General features: G+C 48.8%; 1 protein-coding gene and 1 long non-coding RNA gene across 5 annotated transcripts; one reads left to right on the top strand and one right to left on the bottom strand.

Annotated features, from left to right (window-relative positions):
- Nucleotides 1-1,467: 1,467 nt before the first annotated feature.
- LOC113838674 lies at nt 1,468-8,785 on the bottom strand. 4 transcript variants are annotated; one of them, XR_003488718.2, is made up of 3 exons: nt 8,647-8,785; nt 2,352-2,741; nt 1,468-1,651 (listed from the first exon to the last, which is right to left on the bottom strand). It is a non-coding gene; the product is annotated as an uncharacterized LOC113838674 (long non-coding RNA). The 4 variants fall into 4 exon arrangements; XR_003488720.2 differs by having other exon boundaries at nt 8,627-8,765; XR_003488717.2 differs by lacking the exon at nt 8,647-8,785 and adding an exon at nt 8,179-8,618.
- Nucleotides 8,786-8,805: 20 nt separating this feature from the next.
- Nucleotides 8,806-23,024, top strand: LOC113838672 (28S ribosomal protein S18a, mitochondrial-like). The gene is made up of 5 exons (XM_027434249.2): nt 8,806-8,949; nt 15,638-15,669; nt 19,420-19,527; nt 22,539-22,662; nt 22,865-23,024. Exons 1-5 carry the CDS (start codon nt 8,838-8,840, stop codon nt 22,936-22,938), a joined length of 450 nt encoding a protein of 149 aa, XP_027290050.1. The 5' UTR covers nt 8,806-8,837; the 3' UTR covers nt 22,939-23,024.
- Nucleotides 23,025-25,429: the final 2,405 nt, after the last annotated feature.

The following is a 25,429-nucleotide window of genomic DNA, read 5'->3' as shown; positions in this document are numbered from 1 at the left end:
ATCATTTCCTCTTTCTGATCCATTCTCTTATTCTGGTGGAATATTTTCTCTAGCACATTACTGAGAAATTCAAGGAAAATAAAACTGATACTGCAAACCTAAAGATGACATATTTGGCCCTTACCCCACAGATGATACCCCACAGATGATACTGACAATAATTTTAGTTCAAAAGTTTTTAATTTCTGCTTTATAGCTTCTAGTTGTTGTTGAGGACACAACAGGCATTCCAGCTTCTGTCACTTTCTAAGTGACTTTCTCTTTGTCATGGAGTTCTGAACATTCACAATACATCTGAACTCACATTGTTTGGGTCCATCCCCACAGGCATTGGTTGCCCTTTTCCATATGGAAACACAAACCATTCTAACCCATCCACTAAAAATAAGAATGAATATGTGATGGGGCAAGTCCTTCTGTGTATGTTTATCTCATTGGTTGTTAAATAAAGTACTGTTGGCCAATGAAGAAGCAAGTTAAGCAGGACTAGGAGTCAAGGAGGATTCTGGGAAAATGCAGTAAAAAAAGTCTTGTGATCCAGGCAGGAAGTGACATAGCAGGCAGACTCAGAATATAAGCAGGGACAAAGAGGAAGTTGTTCTCTTCCTCTTCCTCCTGCTCTCTTCTCCACAGAGCCACCATGTGATCCTGGGAAGCAGAAGGCATCCTCGATAAGTCTTATAAAAAATATAGATTTATGATACATCTGCCTCTCCTCTTGCTGACAGGACCTGACAGAGGGCAGAACCAGGCTCTCGGCAAAGTTTTTGTGGGCACTTAGTCAATACTAATCAAGGGGGTGACAGGGACAAAAACTGATGTCCCTGAAACTTCAACAAAGGGAAGGATTCAGCCTCAGGGAGCTCATGACCTGAACTAACATCCCCAAGATAGACAGTGTGTGGCTCATGAGGAAGGGAGGAGTTAGAATGGACCACTGAAGGTGTGTCCCTGAACTGTTTTATTTTCCAGCTGGGAGAAATGAGGTCCAGAGAAGGGAAGAGATGTGTCCATGTCCCAAAGCCTTAGAGTGTGTCCCCAGTCAGACTTCTACCTCTATGTGGGTTTCCATGAGCCTGTGTCCAGGGGATGGTGTATCCCATTAGTTCTTACTATAGCTTGGATCTGGACTGGCCGCCCCACGCAGACTCATGGACAGAAGGCTTGGTCCTTCTATCCTTCTAATGGTCTACCATTAGAAATGGCAGAGATGTTGCGGGATTCTGTCCTCCTTGCCTATTGTGCCAGTTGCCATCTTGGAATCTGTAGGGAGCCATCCCTGCATTCTCCATTACAAGATGGCGCCTGCATCCGGCAGGCACCGAATGGTAAACAAGTTAGTGCGCAGGCGCTGGGTAACTTTCCATCCCTTGGTCTCTGCCTCTCCCATGGCGTCATATGATCCGATGAGCTGCAGCCAGTCAGGGGGTGACACGTCCGAGGCGGCGGTTGCCAGCCTATATAAGGGATGGGTTTTTGGGAGTTCGGGGTCTCCGCTCTATAAGCTTATGCTCTCCCTCTCAAGATGCATTAAAGCTTTACTGCAGAAGGATCCTGAGTGTGCCGCGTCGTTCTTGCTGGCGAGACGGTAGCGCAGGACAGAAATCAGAGAGGCTGTGAAGATATGCACTAGATGCTCAACTGGTGGGGCCTGTTAACAGATGGAAAGCATCATGAGACTCATCTGAGATGTCATCAATGCCCTCCCTCTTGTCCCCAACAGCTGTCAATAAGGCTGCCCCAGCTGCATGTGGTCTCAAGAGGCGCTAGTATATGCAGAGGCTGGGAGGTTAGTGGCAGAAGGGCTTCCGTCTATTGGAGGGTGCTGCAGGTAGGCCTGGGAGCCAGGGAGCCAGGGCCAAACCAGGAATCAAGCCCCAGAAAGGGTGCTAAGCAGCAGCATTTAGTGAGGATGGAGCCGCCTCACTTCACTAAAGCCATGGTGAGAAAAGAAGCCACATTGCTTCCTCACTACCATGAAGTAATTGTGACTGACAAGCTGAAGTTGCATGTTTATGTGTGACCATGGCAGGTTGGAGCCAAGGGACATCACAAAGTCACAGCGTGCAACAGAGCTCATGAGGGAGGTTTATTGGGGGAGGTGCAGAGGCGGCCACTGGGCAAGAGCAGAAGGAGAGAGAGAGAGAGAGGGAGAGAGAGAGGGAGAGAGAGAGAGAGAGAGAAAGAGAGCTGTCCCTGGCAGGCACTTTCAAAGGGTACACATGTCGCATGACTGGTGATGGAAAGGCACCTGGCAACAGGTGATGATGTGCTCTGCAGCAAAGACAAGCTACTCCTGCAGCAGCAGAAATGAACACAGGGCATCTGCTATCCTTCTCAGTTCCCTTCACCTTCTTTTTTGAGGTGGGGTTTCCCACTGGATCTGTAGCTCACCAATCAGCTAGAATGGCTGACTAGAGCGTACCAGGAATCTCTTTCTCTTCTCTTTCTTGGCCCTTGATTACTTGCTTTTACGTGGCTGCTGAAGATCCAAATCCAAGCCCTTATGCTTCTGTGGCAGGCATTTTACTGACTGCACCATCTGTCCAGCAGCCAGACCCCAAGTTATTTTAGTGACTGTGACTGTGGCTGGAAGAGGTCACACACTCTGTGCTACTGAGCTAGACTGCATAGGTGAGTGCCCGTCCGGTCCTCCTGCCCGCCTTTGCTCTCTCCCATTCTCTGCTGAGCCTCCTCCTCCTAGAAGAGGCACAGTTATCATGACAGCCTTGACTTCAGCTCTGAAAAGGAAAAAGACAGGAGGGTAAATAGCATTAAAGAAACCAATGTGAAGATTAAATGATTATAGAGCAGGGCTCCTGTTGAGCCAACCCTACCTAATGAACCACTCAGGTAGCAATCTGACCCATAAAGCTCTTCCCCCAGCCGGAGACTCTCGGATCCCTTCCTCACTAGTCTGGGACCATCTGATGCAAGCCTCCCCTTCTATCCCTATGCCCAGGCTTCCAAGAGGGCCACTCCATCATGAGTTTCTTCAGACAAGGCTCAGGGGATTCAGCCTGGCTCCACACTGAAAGCAGACGTATAGGGCTAAGTGAAAGAGGAAGGACCCAACAGATGGAGGAGTCCAAGACCCAGCTTCCTGTGAAATCTCTGTGACAACACCAGCCTGAGACTGACTCAGTTTCCCCATTAGTCATGCAGACTTCCTGATGAGACCAATCTGGAGTACACAATACAAAGGCTGGCATATAACATGTGCTCACTCTGAATCCCGTACTCTTAAGTGTCATTCACTGATGAATTCAACTGTCCACCCAACAGTTATTGGCAAGGAGCATTCCCAGACCAAGTACTGGGCCATAGGCTGTGGAGAATTCTATACCATAGAGGCCTGGAGTCTCAAGTTAAAAAGATAAGCCAGGCATGGTGGCACACGCCTTTAGTCTCAGCACTTAGGAGGCAGAGACAGGAGAACTTTGAATTCAAGGCCAACCTGGTCTACAGAGCAAGTAAGTTGCAGGCCAGCCAGGGCTACACAGAGAAGCCCTGTCCTGGAATGGGGAAAGATGAAGTGGGCTGGGGAGATGACTCTACTAGCAAAGTGTTTGCAGAGCAAGTAGGAGGATCTAAATTTCATCCCAGATCCCTCTAGCATGCATAGGCTAAGGCAGAAGGATCAAGAATTCAAGGACATCTTCCATTACATAGGGAGTTCAAGGCCACCCTAGGCAACATGAGACCTTGTCTCAAAACAAAACAAACAAGCATCTTCATGGGTTTCCCCATGGCTCAGTAGGTAAAGGGTGTTTGCTACCAAGCCTGAGGATCTGAGTTTGAATCCCTGGGACCCACGTCATGTCAAAGCAGTGCAAGCTGTTCTCAGGCACATGCTTTGAGTGTGCGTGTGCGTGTGCGTGTGTGTGTATGCACATGGGAAACACACATGCTAAAAATTATTTAAAAGGGTGGGGATGGTGGCAGGTGCTTATAACCTCACCACTGGGGAAATAGAGGCAGTCAGATCCCTGGGACTCACTAGCCAGCCAGCCTACCCTACTTAGCAAGTCCCAAGTCCCAGTGAGAGACCCTGTCCCAAAATAAATGAAAAGCAAGGTGGACAGGAGCTGAGGAAGTTCACTCAAGGTTCTGTCCATTGTGAATTCACACATGTAAACATGTGTGTATGAACCCCACAAGTGAGCACACAAGCACACGCATATACAATAAACAAAATATGTTTTAGATGGAGATTCCTCTCCCCTCCACTTGCCATGAAGACAGCCGTCTTGCCTTCCTGCGGGCACCCGAGTCTTGCTAGCTCTCTGCTTTGCAGCCATAGCCTTGCTCTCAGTACTCTGTGGAACCAAGGTGGGGGTGACTTCTTTTCCAGCACTGGGAGATCCTGCAGTGTCCCTGCAGAGGGAGACATTCGCCTGCTCGCAGCCTCATCAGAGAGGCCTTTCCCCAGTCTCCATCTCCTCCAGCATCTCATAGGAGCATTCCAATCAGACTCCAGGGGAAAGGACATGGGGATTGGATGCCTGTTCCCTTTGTGTGCCTTCCATGCACAGCCCTCTTCCCTGCTGTCCCCAGCTCTGTCTCTCACTCCTCAGCTCCAGGGGAATTTGCATATTAATTTGAAAGTGAGATGGCTTATTAGCCATAACCTGTCATGAATCACCCAGATTCTGAGCACAGATCCCAGGTTTACACAGCAAGCACTTTACCCACTGAGCCAGCTCCCAGTTCAATTCTGCTAGCTCACAACTGATAATCTGCTTTGCCTCAGGGCTAGGATTACAGACGTGTACCATCACAGCCAACCATATGCAACCCCATTTTAGAAATGTACAGTGGAAAGGTATTTGACTTGCAAATAGGAAAACAAGAGTTCTAAAAAAATAGAAAACCACTAGCAGGTCAAGGGATGAGGATATGCCAAGGAGACACTGAATCCTCCCAACACAGGCAATACCACAGAACATCTGGCCAAACATCTGCACAGGCATGTTCAGCCTGGAGCCACACTGTTCCAGAACATTCTTAGCAAGAGAGGGAAGCTACATGGCAAATTGTATCCCATCAGTCTGTCTAGAAATGAAGGAGATGGTGCTTCCAGTTCAGACAGAAGAGGCACGGAAATGAGCCAAAGCCTTCTAAACCGTGGGAGCGCCCTAAGCTTACACAGAAACACACTTCTCACTTCCTCCCATGGGAAGTAAACTCACTCAGGTGTGAAGAGTAGTGCACAGGTGAGAACTCCCATGCAGCCAAGATGGTTTCTTGGTCTCTGGAGGAATTTCATCCTGTGAGGACAGGGGTTCCTAATGTGTGGAGGTAAGCAATGTGTGTGGATGGCAGATTGCTCCCAAAGGACGCCATCTACCCAGCTAGATGGATGAGTGCAGACACAGTGGGGTGTGCTAAGTTCCCTCAGAGGTTGTCTCAAAACTCTCTGTGAACACAGTGAAGAAGTGGATTAGGGAGACATCTTACTTGGGGAAGAGCTTGCATGAGGCCAAGCTCAATCCTCAGAACCCATGTGAAAAAAAAAAAAAAGCTAGGATTTGTAATCCTATCTCTGGAGAGATGGAGACAGGTGGCTGCTCGGGGCCTTGAATGCTTGGTGAGTTCTGGGCCATGAAGTGACCATATCTTAAAAAAGGGGATGGGGTGAGGTGGGAGGGAGGCTGGAGAGGTGGCTCAGCATGTAAGAGCACCGCAGCTATTTCAGAGGACCTGCATTTCCAGCACCCAGATGACCACTCATAACTATGTAGAACTCCAATCCCAGGGAATCCAATGCGCTCTTTAGGCTCCCAAAGTCACAGCATATATATGGTGGTACATAGATGTACATGCAGGGAACACACACACACACACACACAGAGATGGAGGTATGACACCTGAGGCTATTCTCTGCCCCCACCCACCCACCCACACACATGAAGGTGCCTCTCTGTGGAGCTGCCTCCCAAGTGATGGAGATGAGAGAATAATCAGTAGAAGCTCTCAGGACAACATACCAGGAATCTGTTCAAGGGCAAGATGGGGAAGTTCTAGAGAAGACTGAAGATGTGGCCTATGACATCAACACATGCACTACACAGATTGAAGCCACTCAAGCAAAAAGAGGCATTTTAACTGAGCTGTTAGGTGGGGGGTGGGGGAGGATCTCACTCCGCTGGATAGGAACAAGCAGCAGATTCACCAGGAGCAGATTCACCAGAAGACTCAAGCCTCCTTCAAGTCTGCTCTGGTAGTGGGTCACCTGAAGCATCACTTAAAAGTTGAAAGCGTCTGTGGAAATAGCTCATTCTCCCCGAGTGACATTTCGGGGTTTTGTTGTTGTTGTTGTTGCTGTTGTTTTGGTTTTTCGAGACAAGGTTTCTCTGTGGCTTTGAAGGCTGTCCTGGAACTAGCTCTTGTAGACCAGGCTGGCCTTGAACTCACAGAGATCCACCTGCCTCTGCCTCCCAAGTGCTGGGATTAAAGGTGTGCGCCACCACCGCCTGACCAACATTTCGATTTTGTGAAACTGAAATTTGCCTGTCTCTACAGAGCACTAGTTAGTTACGTTCAGGAAGCTTGGGCAAGAGCTGAGACCCGTGAAGCCATCCATCCCCGTGGGTGTAGCCTCAGTTAGTGGAGCTCTTGCCTAGCATTCACACAGCCCCGGTTTCAACCTCAGTACCACGGAAATCAGAGGCGGGCACATGCCTGCAATCCTAGCAGCTAGGAGGAGGCTGCAGGAGGCTCTGAAATTCAGGGTCAACTTCAGATACATAGTGAGTTTCAGACCAGTTTAGGATTTAAAAAGGCCAGCAAAATCTTCCAAATCTTCCAAATCTTCCTGTAGAACCTTCCAGAGAAACTGGAGTCCCTAGACTATTTCTAGCAGTAGCATTCTCTTTAAGATTCTAGGTAAACAAAAGCATTTGCATCCTCTTGTCCAAGAGAATTTTCTGGGAAGAATGATCACTTCTAACTTCAATGGAAATTTCCACTGGGACCGTTCTGTTTCTGCACGTCTTTACACGGTGCTACATTAGAACTGCAGGGCAGAATTCCCAAGGTGTCAATAGTTAGGTTACAGAGTTCACCGTAGCAGATAAAAGGAGGCAAACAAGTTTATCTGGAGACATGAAATTTTCCTGCAAAGAGGACAGGCTCTGTTCAGAATTCAGAAAGAGCCATTTGTCATTCCTGGGGGATTTACAGCATAGATACCTTTACAAAGGGTGTGAATAATATAATAGATGATTCAGAGATGCTCGGGGTCTCATTTATCTCACAAGAGCGACCAGGACAGCAGATTCTAAATTGCTACGGAAAATGACCAGGACTTCATGCAAAGCTGTTCTCTACCCCTAACCACCTCCAGGCTCTCGTCACCTGGTCTTGATGAAGGAAGATCTGAAGGAAAGGCCAGATTCCCTTAACTATAATTCCTTCCTTCATCAAATGTAAAGCTAATAGATGCTCAATAGCAAACCATGTTGTAATATTTCCATTATATATACACCTACTCTTCTACTATACACGCGCTTCTCCACTCTGTACACACCCACTCCTCTGCTAGGTACACACCTACTCTTCCAGTGTACACACCCATCCCTCCACTGTGTGTGTACACACCCATCCCTCCACTGTGTGTGTACACACCCATCCCTCCACTGTGTGTGTACACACCCATCCCTCCACTGTGTGTGTACACACCCATCCCTCCACTGTGTGTGTACACACCCATCCCTCCACTGTGTGTACACACCCATCCCTCCACTGTGTGCACACCCATCCCTCCACTGTGTATGCACCCATCCAAGGCCCATTACTCTCCTCCCACCTGAAACCACATGCATTGGATTCCATTGGTCTCTAAGCTCATAGACCAAACCCTGCATCACCAAGCAAAGAATCATCAGAATCAGGATGGAGCTGAAGATACAGTAGATCTGGAATCTATCACCTTGAAGCCTCCGAATGTGGGCTTCTCCAGGGCTGGGACGATGCTTGTCCCTTGAGCACACCCCATTCTCATCCAGTACCAACTAAACAACAGGCCTCTCTCTCCCTATGGTCATTCAGTAGACCTGGTTTTCTCACCAGAGAACCAGAGTAAGATAACTAGGGATATTCACCCCCTTTTAGGCTTATATCGGACAGAGTGGGGGAGGAACCAGACTGGCCTTGAACTCACTGAAATCCACCTACCTCAGTCTCCCTAGTGCGGGGGTTAAACGCATGCAACTCCACACCTGGCAACAGTGTTTCTGTCTTAATAGAATTTACAATTCCGTAGGGGAGACAGTAACTGTGTCGAGCACTAAATCAAATATTGCAGAGATCCAGCATAGCGGAGGTCAAGGTCATTTCCTCAGTGAATGGAGTTTGAAGTAAACTCTAACAAATCATTTACCAGGTAGCCAAAGACTAGGCAGGAGATAGATGGCATCAAGGGCCGGACAGGACGTGTATATAAGCAACAAAGATAGGCAGGTGGGAGGGCAGGTCAATTCTGTTCCGGGCCTGGCACTCCCAGAGCCAGACTCCGTTGCCATTTCAATCTGTCCTCACTGCCTAACCTCAGTCACAACAGCTGAAAATCCGCGGCTGGCAAGCGGGAAGAGAAACTCAAGAAGCGGTGCGGTGTGTAATTTACCAGGGGAAACCAACAGGCACCTTTGAAGAGCAGGTCCTGGCACACAGCTGCCGGAGGGTCTCCCCTGGACACTTAGGGCAAAACACAGGCTTCGCACATAGGCGCATCTCTTGAGACCAAACCCCGAGCCAGAAACCCCCTCGCTGCGCGGCGGCTGCGTCCGCCCCGCTCCGGAAGCGGAAACGCACTCGAGGTCAGGCGTGCTCCCAAGATGGCGGCCCTCAGGGCTCTGGTGTCAGGCTGCGGGCGGCAGCTTCAGGGGTTCCTCGCAGGCCCCGCCGCGACCGGCTGGTTAAGGCTTCCAGCTCGTGGGTTGAGAGAAGGTGAGTGTCAGGGCCCAGCGACCACCCCGGTGTGCGGCTCCCTCTCTGCACGACTCTGAGGCCTGGGAGGTGCAGTCCTCCGCGGAACGCCTGAAAGCCCTCTCAGACCCTGGCGCTGGCGCCTCAACTCCCGGGTCTTAGAGTCTTCCGAACGCAAAGGAGGACTGAGAGAAAGGCCAGGTCGTTTGGAGATCAAAAGAGAAGACAAGAGTGAGTTCAGAAAAGCTATAAAGGGCAGAATGCTAATTCTCTCCTTTTTTCCAAATCGCCCTCTCCTTGACTAAAGCATGCCCCAAAGCCTCCCTTTTCAATTTCCCTTTCTCTTCTGAAAATGTGAGTAGGTAGATTCTTTTTTCTCCTTTTTCTTTTTTCTTTTTGTCTAGGCTACTAATCTGAGAGATGGGAGCCAAGGTGCAAAGGCAATTGAACAACTAAGACAGAAGCAAGTGCTAAGTGTTTTTTTTTTTTTTTTTCTGCGTTTCACTAATATTAAATCAGGGAAAATAACCCGATTCTAGCATCAACTTAGAGGGTACTGATGGCCAAATGCTGTGAGTTAGGTTGTGAAAGGGTTGTAAAAGGAGAATCTTGGGTTCTAATGAGATGTGTATACACATCCCCCAATAAACGAAAGTTATCCATTTGCATGAAAAAGTACAGGATGATTCACTACCGGAAATAGCAAAAGCAGTAGGAAATTTTATAAAGAGTATGCTTCTTGAACAGGCTTGTAAAGGGATGGAATCTGGCAGAGTAAAAAGGTCTTCCTTTGTGTTCTGTGGGAAGCAGGAGTGGATGAGTGGTGTGCTAAAGAAATGATGGGACAGGGGGCTTGTTTTTAAAATTCTAGCACAGTGTTGGCCAACCAGTGAATATCAGTCAAAGTTGAGAAGTAACCAATTGGAAAGACTAACCATTATTGTTGGAGGGAGCAGGGAAAAAAAAAGAGCCACTTAATCAAATCAAAGACCTCAGCCTCCCCAGTTATATAATTAACAAGCATAAACATTATACATAACTTAGAAAAGGTCTCTTTAGTTTCAAATAGTAATTAAGAGTGGCAGGTAAGGGCCTTTAATCCCAGCGCTCTGGAGGCAGAGGCAGGCAGGTCTCTGAGTTCAAGGCCAACCTGGTCTCCAGAAAGAGTTCTAAGACAGCCAGGACTACTCAGAGAAACCCTGCCTTGAAGAACTAATAAACAAAAAACCTTTTTGACTTTTGAGCCAGGGTCTCACTATATTAACTTGGCTGACCTGGAACTTGTTATATAGACCAGGCTGCCCTTAAACTCTCATGGAGATCTACTTGCCTCTGCCTCCTGAGTGTGGGCTTAGAGGAATGCACCCACCACACAGGCTTTGGATACAGTTCTTTACTGTGTGTGTGTGTGTGTGTGTGTGTGTGTGTGTGTGTGTGTTTTAAACTACAGTTATATAGTTTTATCTTTAAAAAGATAAAGATCAAAAGGGTTTCTTATATATGTAGTTTCTTGCATAATTACTTGGTTTAAAACAGAAATATTGAGATTTCACTAAGACACTTGTTTTAGACAAAGTTTTGCTAATTAGCTTTGGGTGGCCTTTAACTAGGTAAACCAAGCTGGCCTCAAACATCTGGCAGCCTCCCTGCCTCTGCCTCCCAGGTGCTGGTATTATAGTCATGTACCACCACACCCAGCAAGAAAATTTTTTTAACTGGCAAGTTTGTGTAATGATGAATTATACAATCAGTGTTGAGAGTTGTCTTCTCTACAAATACTTAGTAGCTCTCTTGTCTATTAGCCACTGCTTAGACAGTCTGGTCTCAAGGCTAAATATTAAATTGAGTTGATGTGGTTTTATGTGACAGCCCTGTCATGTTTTATATTCTTTTGAATCATCCATCTCTAAACCTTTAAATGAACCTTGTGATATTCTGCCTTTTGGTATGGTATTATACAGCTGATTTTCATTGGTATAGCTGGTATACTTGTCACTCAAACATCATTGCATGTGTAAAATTTAAAGCTGTGGCAAACAAGCTGATTCTCTTGCAGAAAATATTCAAGCATCTTGCTTTTCAAAGATAAAATGACATAATTGTAGCAAGAATTCATGAGGCTTGGAATCAAGAAAAGAGACTTCATGAGGACGGAGCACCATTGTTGTTGCTATAAACTTTCAGTCTAATGCATTGTTTCTCAGTCAGGAGTGGTCATCCCTTCCCTTTCTCCCACCCCAAAACATTTGGCAATGTCTAGAAACCTTTTTGGTTGTCACAACTGGTACTAACTGCATCTGGTGAGTGCATAGGGATACCATTGTATGTCTTACAACACACATGACGGCTCCACAACAGAGAACCAACTGGCCCAAAATGTCAGTAGTGCTGATGTTGAGACAGCTTGAACTAAAGTTTGACAGGAGGGCAAAGCATGGTGCACACCATTTATCCTGGCATTTGGGAAACGGGTAGAGGCAGGTAGATCACTGTAAAGTCTAAGGTCAGCATGGTCTACTGAGAGAGTACCAGGATAGCCAGAGCTACATAGTGAAGCCCTGTCTCTCTCTCTCTGTGTGTGTGTGTGTGTGTGTGTGTGTGTGTGTGTGTGTGTGTGTGTGTGTGTGTGTGTCAGGTACATACAAGTCCAAAGTGTGAGAGTGAGTGGGTTTTGGAAAAAGCAAGCCTGAAGGGGACAAATGAGGAAATTGTGATTTACTAAGTGCCTTCTTCCAGTAATACAGATAATACGCCTACTCCATCTTCCTTAAAGGTAGATATTAGCTGTCTTTGTTTTGATGAATGGGGGAATCCAGTTCAAAAAGACTCAGTAGCTTATAAGCTATAAGTAGTAGATTGAAAGCAGAGGCAGCACTCTTCCCTGTCCAGTGTCACACAACCCTGGTGCTCCATGGCAGGGTCCTCTCTTTTGTTCCCTCCTTTTCTGAAAGACTCTTAGCAGTTAACTTGCCAAAGATCATCTAGTGGTTTCATCAATGACAATGTCAGATTTAGCAAGGATTGTGTTAGAAACTTTCTGCCTTAACACCTTGTGAAGGAAATGTATCCATGACTAAAAACCATGAGCACGTGAGTTAGCAGGCATGACCTTAATGCAGAATGTACTGAAATGATGAAAGGCCAAAGGGAACTTGTCTCTTTCTGTAAGCTGAGGGGCTATCTGAGATGGTGAGCAATTCTGCCCCAAAGAGCTTTGAGAGGAAGGAGCAAGTTGAGGGGTTTTCAGATTTCATTGCTCTGTTACTGGGGAAAGTTGGTAAGCAGCAGCAACCAGACTCTGAAGCCCAGGACAGAGGGACATTCCGTCAGGAATTACAGGGATGAAAACTGGGAGAGGATTAGAGACCCAGAAACCAGAAGCTGAAAGATGAACTGAAGGAGCTGCTGCTTGAGAAGCAGGGAGCCACTGGAAGCACAGGGCTCTGCTGCGACTGTTGGGGCAGAGGGAGGGCTGCCTTCAGCCACCCTCACACTCTGGCTAGATCTCAGTTTCCACAGATCCTTGAGGCTTTGGCTGCTTTGGCAGCTCACTGCCGCAGTGCCCTGCACCCTCCATCATTCATCTTCCTGCTAAACAGCCGGGTCTTTATACAGCATGGTCCCCTGTGTCTGCCTGGGTTTATGTGTCCGTCAAGGGCGTCTGCATCCGTTGCAGTCTCACCACATTGCTACTGGCTCCAGGCTGTTAGAATTCAGTTACCCTGGACTCCATCCTAGGAGTATTTACTGAAGTGCTCACAGGACCTCTTTCTGAGACATGGGCTTCATTATGGGGTGTTCCCATACTTGTTCTACTTCCCTCCTCCAGGGCAGAGACTGCCTTACTCTGCTGCTGTCCCTCTGCCCAGGAGGTAGAGCGAGGCTGACACCCCCTTCCTGATTCTCAATGCACACACTACAGATCATGTCATGTGTGTGAGGGCTGCCCATCTTGAGAGGTTGCAGCTTTAGTTCTTACAAAGCAGTGTCATGTCTGGTGGCTTACTTCATGCTGACGTCTTAGGACGCAGGGGTGGTTATATTTTTTTCCCTAAGTAAGTTTTCTATTGGTTCCTGACCCTTAGGCCAGCTTTTCTTACCCACCTCCACTTCTCTTGAATGGGGAGGGGGCCAGGGACAAATGGATCTCAGGTTTTGTTTGGTTTTACCCTGTTTTTCTATGCACACTGAAAATCAATACTGTTTTTGATTCCTATCTCCTTTTTCCAGGGGCTTAAATTTGTTGAGGGCCTCTCCAGGCCCCAGCCAGCCTTCTTTCCTGCACTAACTCACCACCCTGATCAATCTGTGTCCTGGGAGCTCCTTGGGTCATTCCTCTGGTTTGACAGATTGTCTCTCTCTTGCATCTGCCTATTGTTTTACCCACTAGCTTCTAGAAAGATACTCACTGGCTGGAGGCTGCTGTGGGAGAGCTTGTTAGCAGTGGAGCTTGCCATGGGCTTTGATCTCTTTTCCAGGGGCCAGTTGGATGACTTCAGTGTTTGGCTCTTTGCCGAGAGTGATGTGTGTTTTGTTAGACTTGTTTAACTCAGGGTCAGGGCCCAAGAGCCTGGACCAAGAAGGAAACCACATATTTATGTTCTTTGTGTGTCAAGCCATTGTCCTAGTGCTGACTCCCATGGTCCCAGAATGTGTCCCTGCTTTTGTTTCCTGAGGTTTCTCAGAAATTTGCCTCCCTACCTGTTGTTGCTCCCATTTGGTTACCCTCTGACCCTCCCCAATTTGTTTTATGTAGTAGCAAAGTTTCTAGGGTAGCTGGGGTCTCCTGGGCTGGAGATGTGCCCTCCTGCTCTCCCTGGTCCCCCTGAGTGGGCCTCTGTAGTGGACATCGTGCTGACCTTCCCTCTGCAACTGTGCTGGCTTCTAGGCTGACAACCAGGTTGAGTCTCACCCACATCCCGTTCATGGGTTGGTCTCTGTTCTGGACAAGTAGAACCATGTGTGAGGTGACGCAGTTTCTTGTACACAAGGAACCTAGTTCTGATTAGTGGCTACAATGTTCTCCGGAGAAAGCCTCTGGGTTTTTCTGGTCATTGTTTCACTTATGTGTGTCTGGAGTTGGGCATGGAAGGCTCTCAGTTTGGTTGTTTGGAGTAATGATTCTTTATGAATGGTTTGCCCAGAAAACAAATGAGGAATAATTCCAAGCAGCCTGTGTTCAATTAGGTGTCGGTCATAGAGCTCATTGATCACAGATGCTGACATGGGCTCTGGTTAGGTTAGCGTTGCCTTTTTTCTTTAGACTCTTCTCTTGTTGTTGCTTATGTTTTTGCAGAAGCAATATATGTTTATTTTAGAAAACATAGCAGGCAAAAAGAAGAAACAGATGTATCCCCCCTTCCTCCTCTGAGGCATAGCGGGGTCTCTAACATACACTCCACAGTGGCTGTGAGCCTCCTGCAGCCCATGGTCAATGGTGTAATTGCAGGTGGATATTTTTCCTAGGAAGAGGTCTTTAGCGCCTGCCGAATTCTCAAAGTCAAGGACCTTAGGCACTTTTCTAATTTATATTCCTTCTTGTGTTAGCCAGAGCTAAGTCAAACTAAACTGTGGTAGCCAAAGTACTTTGTAAACAGTTTTAGTATCTGGAGAGACGGTTTGCAGCTTCCCACTGTAGCAGCTAGCAGTTAAAGGAGACAGTGGTGATTGTGTCACTCCTTAAACACAGCATTCATTGAGCATTTGCTGTGCGTGCACCAGTCCATGCTAGCAGCTGCGACTCTCTCTAAAAAGCCAGGCGCATGGGAGACTCTCCAACAACAGTTGCTGTGTGTGAGCTGGCAGCTTTGATCACCATTGGCTTTGTCATTCATTATCCTAGTTAGGTGAGATGGGAAATGTGTGTCGCCTGACAGATGTGTGCAGCTGGTGGTCTTGCCTCCACTTCTTTCCTGCCCAGCTCAGGCATCAGTAGGCCCTGGATTGCCTGCCCTCAGTCTAGAATAGCAGTGTGCCCTGAAGCTCTGCTGAACCTGCTGTCATCGGGCTCCTGATTGCTACCTCTTCCATCCCTTTCTCTGGTGTGACAATAGAACGTAACTCTTCAGGGAGAGATGCAGAGAATGGAGCCGAGAACATTCCCCTCGTGGCCAGTTTCATGCAGTCTTGACACAGGATTCTCATGATACATTTTGGGATTGGATTTGTCTCCTTGAAAAGCCACCTCTGGAACACAGTTCTGTGTTTTAGGTTGCAAAGCTACTTTGGTCTGATTCAGTCTGTAAAGGAACATGTGTAAGGGGTACTTCTGATCCCTTCAGGCCTGCTGCTCCAAACACTTTCAGCTGTTTTTGCCACATAAGATAGGTTCTTGTCCCTCTTTGCTTAAAGTCTTTGAAACAGTCATACTTTGTAGCCCAGGCTGGCCTCAAACTTATAGCAATTTTCCTGCCACAGCTATTCAGTTTGCCAATTCTTGAAGACAGAATCAGGATGTTGCTTCAGGGGGGCAACAAAACAGCATGGAGACCCTTAATCCCAGAGAGATGCTGCACCCTGAGCATCCCAGGCTTGCCCACAGCCAGCCTCACATCTTGGCACTTGGGGGTGAACCTTGCCCAGGCAGGGACCGTGGGAGAGTGCAGGCTGAAGGCTCCTCTCCTTTGCCTGTGTAGAATTTGAGCTGTTATTTGAAACTCCTTGTTCCTTATTAAATGGCTGACCTAATTTTTCCCCTTTATCTCTGTAGTGGTGGAGATCCAAGAAGGGAAGACAACTGTAGTAAGTATCACTGTGCTGCGTTGGCCACTCACAACCTCCTTAACGCTCGGAGCCGCCTGGCTGCTCCTCTGAGGGAGGGAGAGAGGCCCAATCTGGACTCCTGGCCCCAGGATCTACTCCCTCTGAGACCATAAATTCTGAAGTCTACTATTTTTCAGGCTGTGTGCCGTAGTGTTGTTAATCAAGTACAATCAAGTTGTGCATGTACTGAGGTATCTGTTACTTGATTGAAGTGATCTTTTGTATGACAAAGTCTCAGAGGCCTTTCCTAATATGTTCTCTGGCAGGTGATAAATCAGTTTCCCAAAGGGGAAACTAAGGCAGAAATGCAGGCCTATAGAAGCAGAGTTAGTTGGCCAAGAGCCAGAGCCTGGACTTCTGGTCCTTGCTTTCTGTCTAGAAAGTGTACCCTTAAGTGACATGTTAAGAGCTGACAGTCCCGCCGGGCGTTGGTGGCGCACGCCTTTAATCCCAGCACTCCGGAGGCAGAGGCAGGCGGATCTCTGTGAGTTCGAAGCCAGCCTGGTCTCCAGAGCGAGTGCCAGGATAGGCTCCAAAGCTACACAGAGAAAGAGAAACCCTGTCTCGAAAACCAAAAAAAAAAAAAAAAATAAAAAAAAAAGCTGACAGTGGCCCCAACCTCACTAGCTGACACACTGGCTTGTCTCTTGGTAAGAAAGCTGGAATGATTCTTCCACCCATGCCCCCCTTTCCCTCACTGGGCCCATCTCACTGCCCTTGGGGAATCAGTCATGGGGCCTAGATTATCCCATAATCCTTAAAAGACAGCCTTGTTTTCACATGGTCTTTTATGCCTCCAAGAAATTCTCAGCCACCTCGCAGAGCTCCCAGAAGGAAGGCTCAGGAACTTCCATGTCAACTAGGGGCTTAACCTCTCTGGCAGCCAGCCAAGTATAGGCCTCCCCAGGCAGTCTTACACCCAGGGGAAATCCAGTCATTCTCCCAGAGCACCTCCTCATCCTTTCCACGGGTTAGCCTCACATAATGCTCACTTTTAGGGAACTCCATCGCCTTTGGGCATCTGATTAAAACCAACAACTATCTGAGCGTGACTGTGCTCTCCTTAGCTACATAGTGAGTTCAAGGCAAGCCTGGGCTACATGAGACCCTACCTCAAATGACAAAAAGCCTTCTCCCTATAAACTTTATGCTGGAGAAAATGGTAATGTCAGACTTTTTGGGTTTTGTTTTTTGAGACAGGGTTTCTCTGTAGCCCTGGCTATCCTGAAACTCACTCTGTAGACCAGGCTGGCCTCAAACTCAGAGATCTGCCTGTGTCTGCCTCCCGAGTGCTAGGACTAAAGGTGTGCACCACCACACCCAGCCTGACATCAGACTTTGGAAATAGCATCTTGCTTTTGCTTTTCTGGGAACAGAGTGCTCAGTGCTAAGAGAGTGCCCCCTACCCACTGTATCGCCTGCTAATGCGCTAATGTCCTGGGCCCAGCCTTCCTGGCTCATCAGAATGTCCATTACTCTTCTGTTGGCTATTTCCACTTTCCCTTGAAGACTATGGCAGACTATTCCTGCCTGTCATCTGCCATCTTCAGACTTCAGAACCAGCTAGTTCACCACCAGTAACAGCATCTCTAAGAGAAGATAACATGTTAGATATTCAGAATTGGAGGCCTGCTTCCCAGCTGACGGTGCTGTCCGTATCTGACTTTAAGTATAAAGAGGGTTTTCATGTGAGGCATGGATCTGCTGTTTGTAGAGGAGCATGGAGACACTGCGGTTCTGTCTGTCAGGTGCTGCTGTGACTGACTGGGTGTATGTTCTCCAAACAGATCTGACAGCTGCAGCGCTAAGTTGTGGGAGTGAGATGAACTGGTACATGTGAACCATTCTTAGTGCAGAGCCAGCCAAATAACAGTGAGCCAATGAACAGTGGCTCTCTCCTGGGGCCCACTAGGCCTCCCATGCACCTGCAGGTTTTCCCTGGCCCACAGCTTCCCTCTGACGTATTTGGGGTTGCCATGGTAGAAGTGGGGCCTGACATAACTGAGCAGAACTTCTAGGTTTCCTCAGCCCAGGGGAAAGGATTATTTTTGTCCCCGTGCCTCTCAAATCCATCAGCCATGTTCTTAGGCTCAGCCTCAGTGAGGCCTGCTAAGCTCCCCTTGCAGTTGGAGCTGACTCCCAGATCATTGCTTTAGTACACTTAGCCACTCCAAGGCTAGGTCAGGGTACAGTCATGATAGGAAGGCCATGTCACACGTGGCCTTTGCAGGGTCTTTGAAAGGTGTTAACCAAAATGATAGAAGTAAAGAGAACTGTAATCCCAGAACTCAGGAAGCAAAGGCAAGAGGTTCACTGCAAATGTGAGGCCCACCTAGTCTAACAAGATCCAAGCCAGCTAAGTCTACCTAGTGGGACCCTGGTTTGTTTTAGAGGAGGACGTGTTGTGTGTCCATCTGTCCATGTTTTCTGTTTGCGGAGGGAGAGAGGAGAGCAGTGCACACAGACACCTACTTGTCTGGCTATTCCCAGGGTTTCTCAACTGCAGCACTGGCTGGTATTCTTTGTTGTGAGGGCTCCCTTGTGCGTCCTTGCTAGATGCCCACCTTCCCCCTTCCCCCTTCCCCCAGCCGCCCCCGCCCCCCCCCGCCGCGTCCTTGCTAGATGCCCACCTTCCCCCTTCCCCCTTCCCCCAGCTGTCCAATCAGAAATGTCCTCAGACATGGCCAGCCAGGGAGAAACCCCCTAACCCCCTGTTTTTGGAGCCTGCTAGCACAGATACGACTCTGTGATCCCATAAAGCAGGAAACAGTGCTCTCTGCAGATAGCATAGAGAAGGGGTGGACGCTTTCTTTGAACAGTGAATCTAGCCATCTGGCATTAGTTGTCCTATGTGTACATGTGCATACAGGTACTCTTGGAGGCCTCCTGGGAGAGGGTATCAGATGCCCCCGGAACTGGGGTGCTGGGAAAGCAAAGCCCAGCCCTCTGCAAGAGCAGCGAGTGCTCTTAGCTGCTGAGCATCTCTCCAGCCCCATTTGGGACTTTCAGCCATGCGCATGTGTCACCGCCCCCGAAGCCAGGGAGGAAGCCTAGGGTGCAGGTATTTTATTGTGCTTTGTTGAGGAAGGAAAGATAGCATTCAGTTGATATGGCAAACCCTTCCCTCTAGTTTAACAGTTCTCAAACTGTAGGTCACAACTCCCAAAGATACTTACATTATGATTCTTAACAGTACCAAAATTGGTTATGAAGTAACAACAAAAATAATTTTGGGCTGGGGGTCACCACAACATGAAGAATTGTATTAAAGGGTCACAGCATGAGAAAGGTTGAGAACTACTACTCTAGTTACCAGTTTCTATGTCTGTCTGATGTCATCATTGCTCTTTATCTGGTTTTTTGAGGCAAGAGTCTTACCATATTACCCTGCTGACTTGCAACTTAATACTGTGTAGCCCAGGCTAGCCTTGAACTTCTACTTTTCCTGCCTCTACCACCCATTGCTGGGATTACAGGTGTGCATCACTTGTCTGGCCACCAAACCACATCCCTGTGGCCAAGGCCCAGCATAGAGCAGCTATAGAAAATCTCCACCATGCAAGCAGACCTGTTAGTTACTGCCATGAGGCCCCCAGAAGTAAGCTTTAACTGTTCCTTCAGGGTGATCCTTCAGGGTGTGTTCTGAGTTAAAGACCTGCATGCCTGTCCAGCATGCCTGGCCCAGGATCTCACGCTGGCTTTTTTTTTTTTTTTTCCCCTCCCTCTTAGATTGAAGGTCGAATCACAGAAACTCCCAAGGCAACTCCAAATCCCCCTAACCCCTCAGGCCAGTGCCCCATCTGCCGTTGGAACCTGAAGCACAAATATAACTATGAGGTGAGTGTGACCATATCCACTGGGGCCAGAGTCCTCTTGCCTTGAGCATTGTCCTCCTCAGGTAGTGACAGCTGCGTTACATGGCTAGCAAAGACAATGGACCTGAAATCTGACTGTGTGGTAGACTCTGAGAGGCTTTGAGAATACTGGGCTTCGGACTGGAGACAAAGCTCAGTGGTTAAGAGCAGTGGCTGCTCTTCTAGAGGACAGGGGTTCAGCTCCCAGATGATCCAACACCCTCTTCTGGCCTCCACAGGCACTGCATGCACATGGTATATATACATATGTGCAGCCAAAATAACTATATGCATAAAATAATCTCCAGGAATAAACATTTAAAGAAATATGGGGCTGGAGAGAAAGCTCAGCGGATAAGAGCATTTGTTTGCTGCTCCTAGCACCCAAATGGCAACTCAACAACTACCCATAACTCCAGTTCCAGAGTACCCCGTGCCCTCATGTCCCCCAAGGATACTGAGTAAGCATGTAGTGCACACACATACATGCAGGCAAACCACTTATGCACAACTCAGCCTCAAAGAGAAAGTTCTCACAGGCTGTGTGGAGCTGGAAGCCATGGAATTCATGGCCTCGTTATAAGGGCAGGGGTAGTTCTCACAGGAATGAAATCGGGTCTGGATTTGGCTTTCCTCTCCCTGAGGTGGTTCACAGTGTAATCTGTAGACATATCTTAGTGCAGCTCCAGACCACCCAATTGCTGTACTTTTTCCAAAGCAGCTGCTTCTGGGAAAGGAGATGATCATGAACATACCCAGAGCAGACAGCGTGAGTGTGGGGCCTGCTCCAGTAGGCCATGTCCTGAGCAGCCACAGGCTTCATTGTTTTGTTTTGTTTTGTTTTTCGAGACAGGGTTTTCTGTGTAGCCCTGGCTGTCCTGGGACTCAGAGATCCTCCTGCCTCCCGAGGGCTGGGACTAAAGGTGTGTGCCACCACTTTTTGTTGTTTTTTTTCTTTTTTGGGGAGGAATGTGTATATGTGTGAAGGAACAGATGTCACAGCACACTCGTGAAGGTCAGCTTCTTCCTTCCTTCTTACAGATCCTGGGGATCAATCTCTTGATGGTCAGGCATAGCAAACACCTTTACTGGCTGAGCCATCTTTCTGGCCCTTAGATTTCTGATTAACTTCATGAAGTAGGGACTTCATCCTTGCTTTGCAGTGAGGGAATCCTAGACATGAAGAAGTTAATAAACTTCCCGCAGTAAGTATCAGAGCTGGGGAGCCAGGCAGAGCCCATGTTGTGCTAACTCCTACCCTGCAGAGAAGACAGGGCCCAGTCAGTCCTGGGTACCCACATTGTTCTTCAGAGTTCTCACTGTGACACGAGCACTTTTTGGGGGGTTTTAGGTGATTCAGGCTCTGGGCCAGTTTGACCTCTGTGTTGTCCCAGATCCCCTCTGAAGCACAGGATGGCTAAGGGCAGAGATCTTGGTCAGATGGTAAGTGCAGGAAGATCTGAACAGAGTGACCCAACTAATCTCCTGGACTGGGGACCTTGGCTTCAGTCCACCCCCGGTCATGGGGGCGGGGCATGGCTCTCACCCTGCCCTGGGTCCTCTGAAAATAAGTGCCCAGAGTACAGCAGAAGGCTGAGTTCAGAGCTGCTTGTTTCATGGAAGTCAGTGAATGTACAGGCATGCTTGTAATCCCAGCTGCAGATAGGGAGGCAAACCTCACACCTGCCCAGCCACTAGGGCAGGTTCCTAGGCCATTTCCAGGAAATGATTGGCTGTTTTTCCAGAAGGCATCTAATCCTCTCCAAGGTAAAGGCTAAAGCTGTTTTTCCTTTTTCCCCTTTCCACTTGGAGCACTGTTGGCCCACGCTGTGTGCTGCTGTCGGCTGACCTGGTAGCCTGCAGTGAAGGGTGCTGAGGGATGCAAGCCAGCATGTTAGCTGTGCATTATTAGTCCAAGTCTGCTACCTGCTTCTGAAGAGTGCTGGGCTGAGAGTTTGGGGCTCAGGGTCCCCGGGATCTGTCCAGTGATTAAAACAGATTTGCAGTCATACGGCAAGGCAGCCAAGGCAGCAATTTAGTAAAGGGACAAAGGCTGGCATTGGGCCCTGGTAGGGACAAATGTTGCTTAGCCCTTTGAGTCAATTCTGGTGGGAGAGAGGGTTTCTTATCAGTTTGTCCTTTATGCTAGACTTAATCCCATACAGTTTGTTAGGTGTGCGACAAGGAAGCCCAAGGACCCATTCTCATCTGGACTTAGGAAACATGGGCTGGACTTCATAGCCCAGTTCCCTTCCTCTCAGCTCAGTGCCTGCCTGACACCTGAGCGGGAACAGCAGGAGGAGTGTCTGTCTATATGCACTTCACCAGTGCCATCTAGATTCAGGGGCTGAGGTGGACAGGCGTTGCCTCTCATGGAAGTGCTTTACATGTCCCTTCCCAGCCGAGGAAAATGACCATTTACCATGAGACATACTATCTATTTGTTTGGGTTTGGTTTTGTTTGTTTGTTCTGAGACAGGATTTCTCTGTGTAACAGCTCTCTGCTATTCTACAACTTACTCAGTATACCAGGTGAACCCACGAAGATCCACTTGCCTCGGCCTCCCTAATGCTGGGATTAAGTAAAGCTGAATGCCACCACTGCCTGGTGATTTTGATTTTGAGACAGGGTTTCTCTGTGTATCCCTGGCTGACCTAGAACTCACTCTGTAGACCAAGCTGGCCTCGAACGCACAGAGATCTCTGCCTGTCTCTGCTTTCCAAGTGCTGGGATTAAAGGCGTGTACCACAATTCCCTGGCAGACTACCAGACATCTTGCTCCCAAGAAAGACTGTTGATAAAGCGCTCACTAGAGCATTTCTGGTCTCACCTAATGTGTCAGAAGATTTTGGGGGAGGTGCTGGAAGCCCTTTGATGGCAATGGGGAATAGAAATCCTACTGAGTTCTGCGGATGCCTGAGAGCCCACAGTCCTAGTTCCCAGCATACATGTAAACCCAGCTGACCCACATTCCTATTTTTGGTTTACACTAGGATGTGCTGCTGCTCAGTCAGTTCATCCGGCCTCATGGAGGCGTGCTGCCCCGCAATGTCACAGGCTTGTGCCTGGAAGAACACCGAAAGATCGAGGAGTGTGTAAAGATGGCTCATCGAGCAGGTCAGAGTACCCAAGGCTAAGAGGGGTGGTGGGGACTGCAGGTTCCTTGTCCCGACTAGCTGTCACAGCAGGAAGAGCAGCAATGAGCAGAATATTGATTCTATGGCCCCTCCTCGTGTCCCCTGCTCCCCACTCCCATGGTCTTTACCCCTGGCCCTTTCAGAACTGTGGAGACTGACTCTTTGTATGTTCTTCCTCTCAGGTCTATTCCCAAATCACAGGCCACGGCTTCCAGAAGGGTCCTTACCTAGGAATAAACCCAAACTCAACCGGTAAGGAAACATGAGTACAATTGACCCAAGTACTCTAGGCCCATGGAGCTCACTGTATTTGGGTAGCTTGTCTCGTGGCTCTCACAGCAACCAAGGAGACATCCCTTGACTGTCTGCTCCATTCCCAGCCAGCCCAAGTACACACCCACATCTTTCCACCATAGCTATGCTATCTGCCACCTCCCTCCCTGCCCTGACACAGGGGCAGAGAGGCTGCTGGTTGGGCATTGGAATATGTTAATCCCTGGTGATGACATCATGCTGTATTTCTATGGAGGTGTCAGAGCACTCCACAAACTTTCAGTGTCCCAGCTCTCTCCAGCATGGGTCATTACAGAGCAGAGCAAGGCCTCAGCAGCTGTCTGGGAACTGTCTGGGATAGGGCCACTATACACAGCATGGCATCAAGGCAGCCTGCATATAGGCTCATGACACCACCAGGAGTCATGCAGTTAACAGCCTACACAGCTTCCTGGACAGCTTGAGCTATCCTGCACCTTAGGGAGAAGAGATGCGAGGCCGCCCTCGAGCAGCAGCAGGGTAGGCAGGACCCCTCGAGTGAGAGCAGATTCCCACCTAACATTCAGACAGCTGTCCTGTTGCAGGTTCCCCTCTCAATGACATCCATCACCCTCACAGGCAATTAGATCTGTACTATCCCCTTGTTGAGAGAAGCGCTGGGTCTGTAGAATTGACTTTGTAGTTTTTACGCCTCCAGCGGCTCCTTCCTCCTCCAGTGGATCAGGCTTGTGTATTGAGATGCCTCTGCTGTTAATGAGAACAACAGATACTCTGCAGGGTGACTGAGGCAGAGCAAGACTCTGCAGCCTGCAGAGACCCCTACCAGGTGGATTCTGGGAGGCCAGGTTGCTGGGTGAAGGGTGTGAGATGGGATTGCTTCTTTGTGCCTTGCCTCCTCCATTCCTAGATGCTGAGCAGTGCTGGGCTGGGCTCTCTGCCAGCAGTCCCAAGGAGCAGGGCATGCTCTGGTCCGTTTGGGGGTTGAGCCCACCCCCACCCTGGCTTTTAAGAGACAGCAGCAAGCCTGAGGACACAATCCATCCTACCCTCAGGCCTTTGAAGCCAGGCCAGGCTTCCTCCCTTACGTCCAGTGTCCTTTAGTGTGACACCGATTGATGATGTGTGGGGGCTCCTGAGTTGCAAAAGGCCATCCTGGGGGAGGGGAAGCCCTAGTTCAGGAGGGATGCTGTGACTGCACCCAGAGGTCCCTAGTTTGCACTCAAGGGCCTCGTCCCTGCTCACTCCCATGTCCTCAGCACCCTGGTGCAGAGGTATCTTCTCCAGCAGAAGGGATGGTCTCCCCTTTTCCACTCTCCTGTGCACAGGGTTACAGGCCAGTCCTTGCTCAGAAGATGTAGAAAGGGAGTGATTTAGAAAAGCCTGAGTTCTAACTGGAGCTAAGGTGTTCACTCAGCCTGCCTGTCAGGTGGCTGCTCCATGTGGCAAGGCATCAGGCCCAAGGCTGGCTGAAGAAGACAGATCTGGAGAGTCTGGTCAGCTGGGGTCTTTTAAAGTCCTTGAGTGATAGTGAACACCCTGTTTCATGGGCCTGCTCCCAGACCCCCACCTGCACCTCTCCCTCTTGGGACTGGGAGAGGCCAGCACAAGGGCCAGCTGCTGGTGAGGGGCCTATGCTAAAAAAAGCCTGTTGTCCTAGAACCATGACCATGGAGACAGCAGGCAGCATGCCACACACTGGGTCCAGGATGGGCCCTGGGGCATCCCTTCTACATAAAGCCACCAGCCAAAGACCAAGGTCCAGAGGAGCCTGGTGCAAAGGCATGCATGAGTCAGCAGTGCTTTTTTTCTGCCAAAGACTTCAGCCAAAAAATAAATTTTCATTTCTGCCAGGAATACTAGTTTTGAAATTAAGAAGCGTTTCCTTGAGGGTCTCTGGAGGCAGCCAGGGCAAGCCTCAACTTCCCAGAGCCTGGCCTTGGTGGCTGAACTTTGAGGATGAAGGATGGGCCTTTGTGGTCAGGAGCCAGGTTTCATTATGAACAGAATAAACCCCAGTCTTGGTGCTATGAGCCACTATTCCAGGAACAATTTGGCCCTAGGCTTTCCCCAAAGGAGGCCAGAGGACCATGTGTGGCCTCCATCTTTCCCTGCCCTCTCCCACTTACAGGAACCTGCTGGGCTGGAACTATACCCACTGTGTTCACCCTGTGCTTCCCATCAGTTTGGGTGAGGGGTGGGGTCCTGCACCCTGGAGGCTAGGGTGTCTAGAGCAGCCATGTGGGGAAGAACAGAGCGCAGGGTTCCTCCGTCTTTATCTTTCCCTGGGCTCAGCCTTCTCTCTGAGTGTAGATGACACTGACAAGTTAAAAAAGATCAAGGGAACTGGGCCTGGGCTGCCTGACTCTGCCTGACCCTGACCACACACTTGTAAAAGCAAGAGCCCATCCATCTGTTTACAAAACAGCCTTTTCTTCCAGGAAAACCCTTGCCCTTGAGAAGGGAGAACTGGGGAA

Source organism: Cricetulus griseus, unplaced genomic scaffold (assembly GCF_003668045.3).
Source record: "Cricetulus griseus strain 17A/GY unplaced genomic scaffold, alternate assembly CriGri-PICRH-1.0 unplaced_scaffold_147, whole genome shotgun sequence".
Lineage (NCBI taxonomy): Eukaryota > Metazoa > Chordata > Mammalia > Rodentia > Cricetidae > Cricetulus > Cricetulus griseus.
This window is presented reverse-complemented; position numbering and strand designations above follow the sequence as displayed.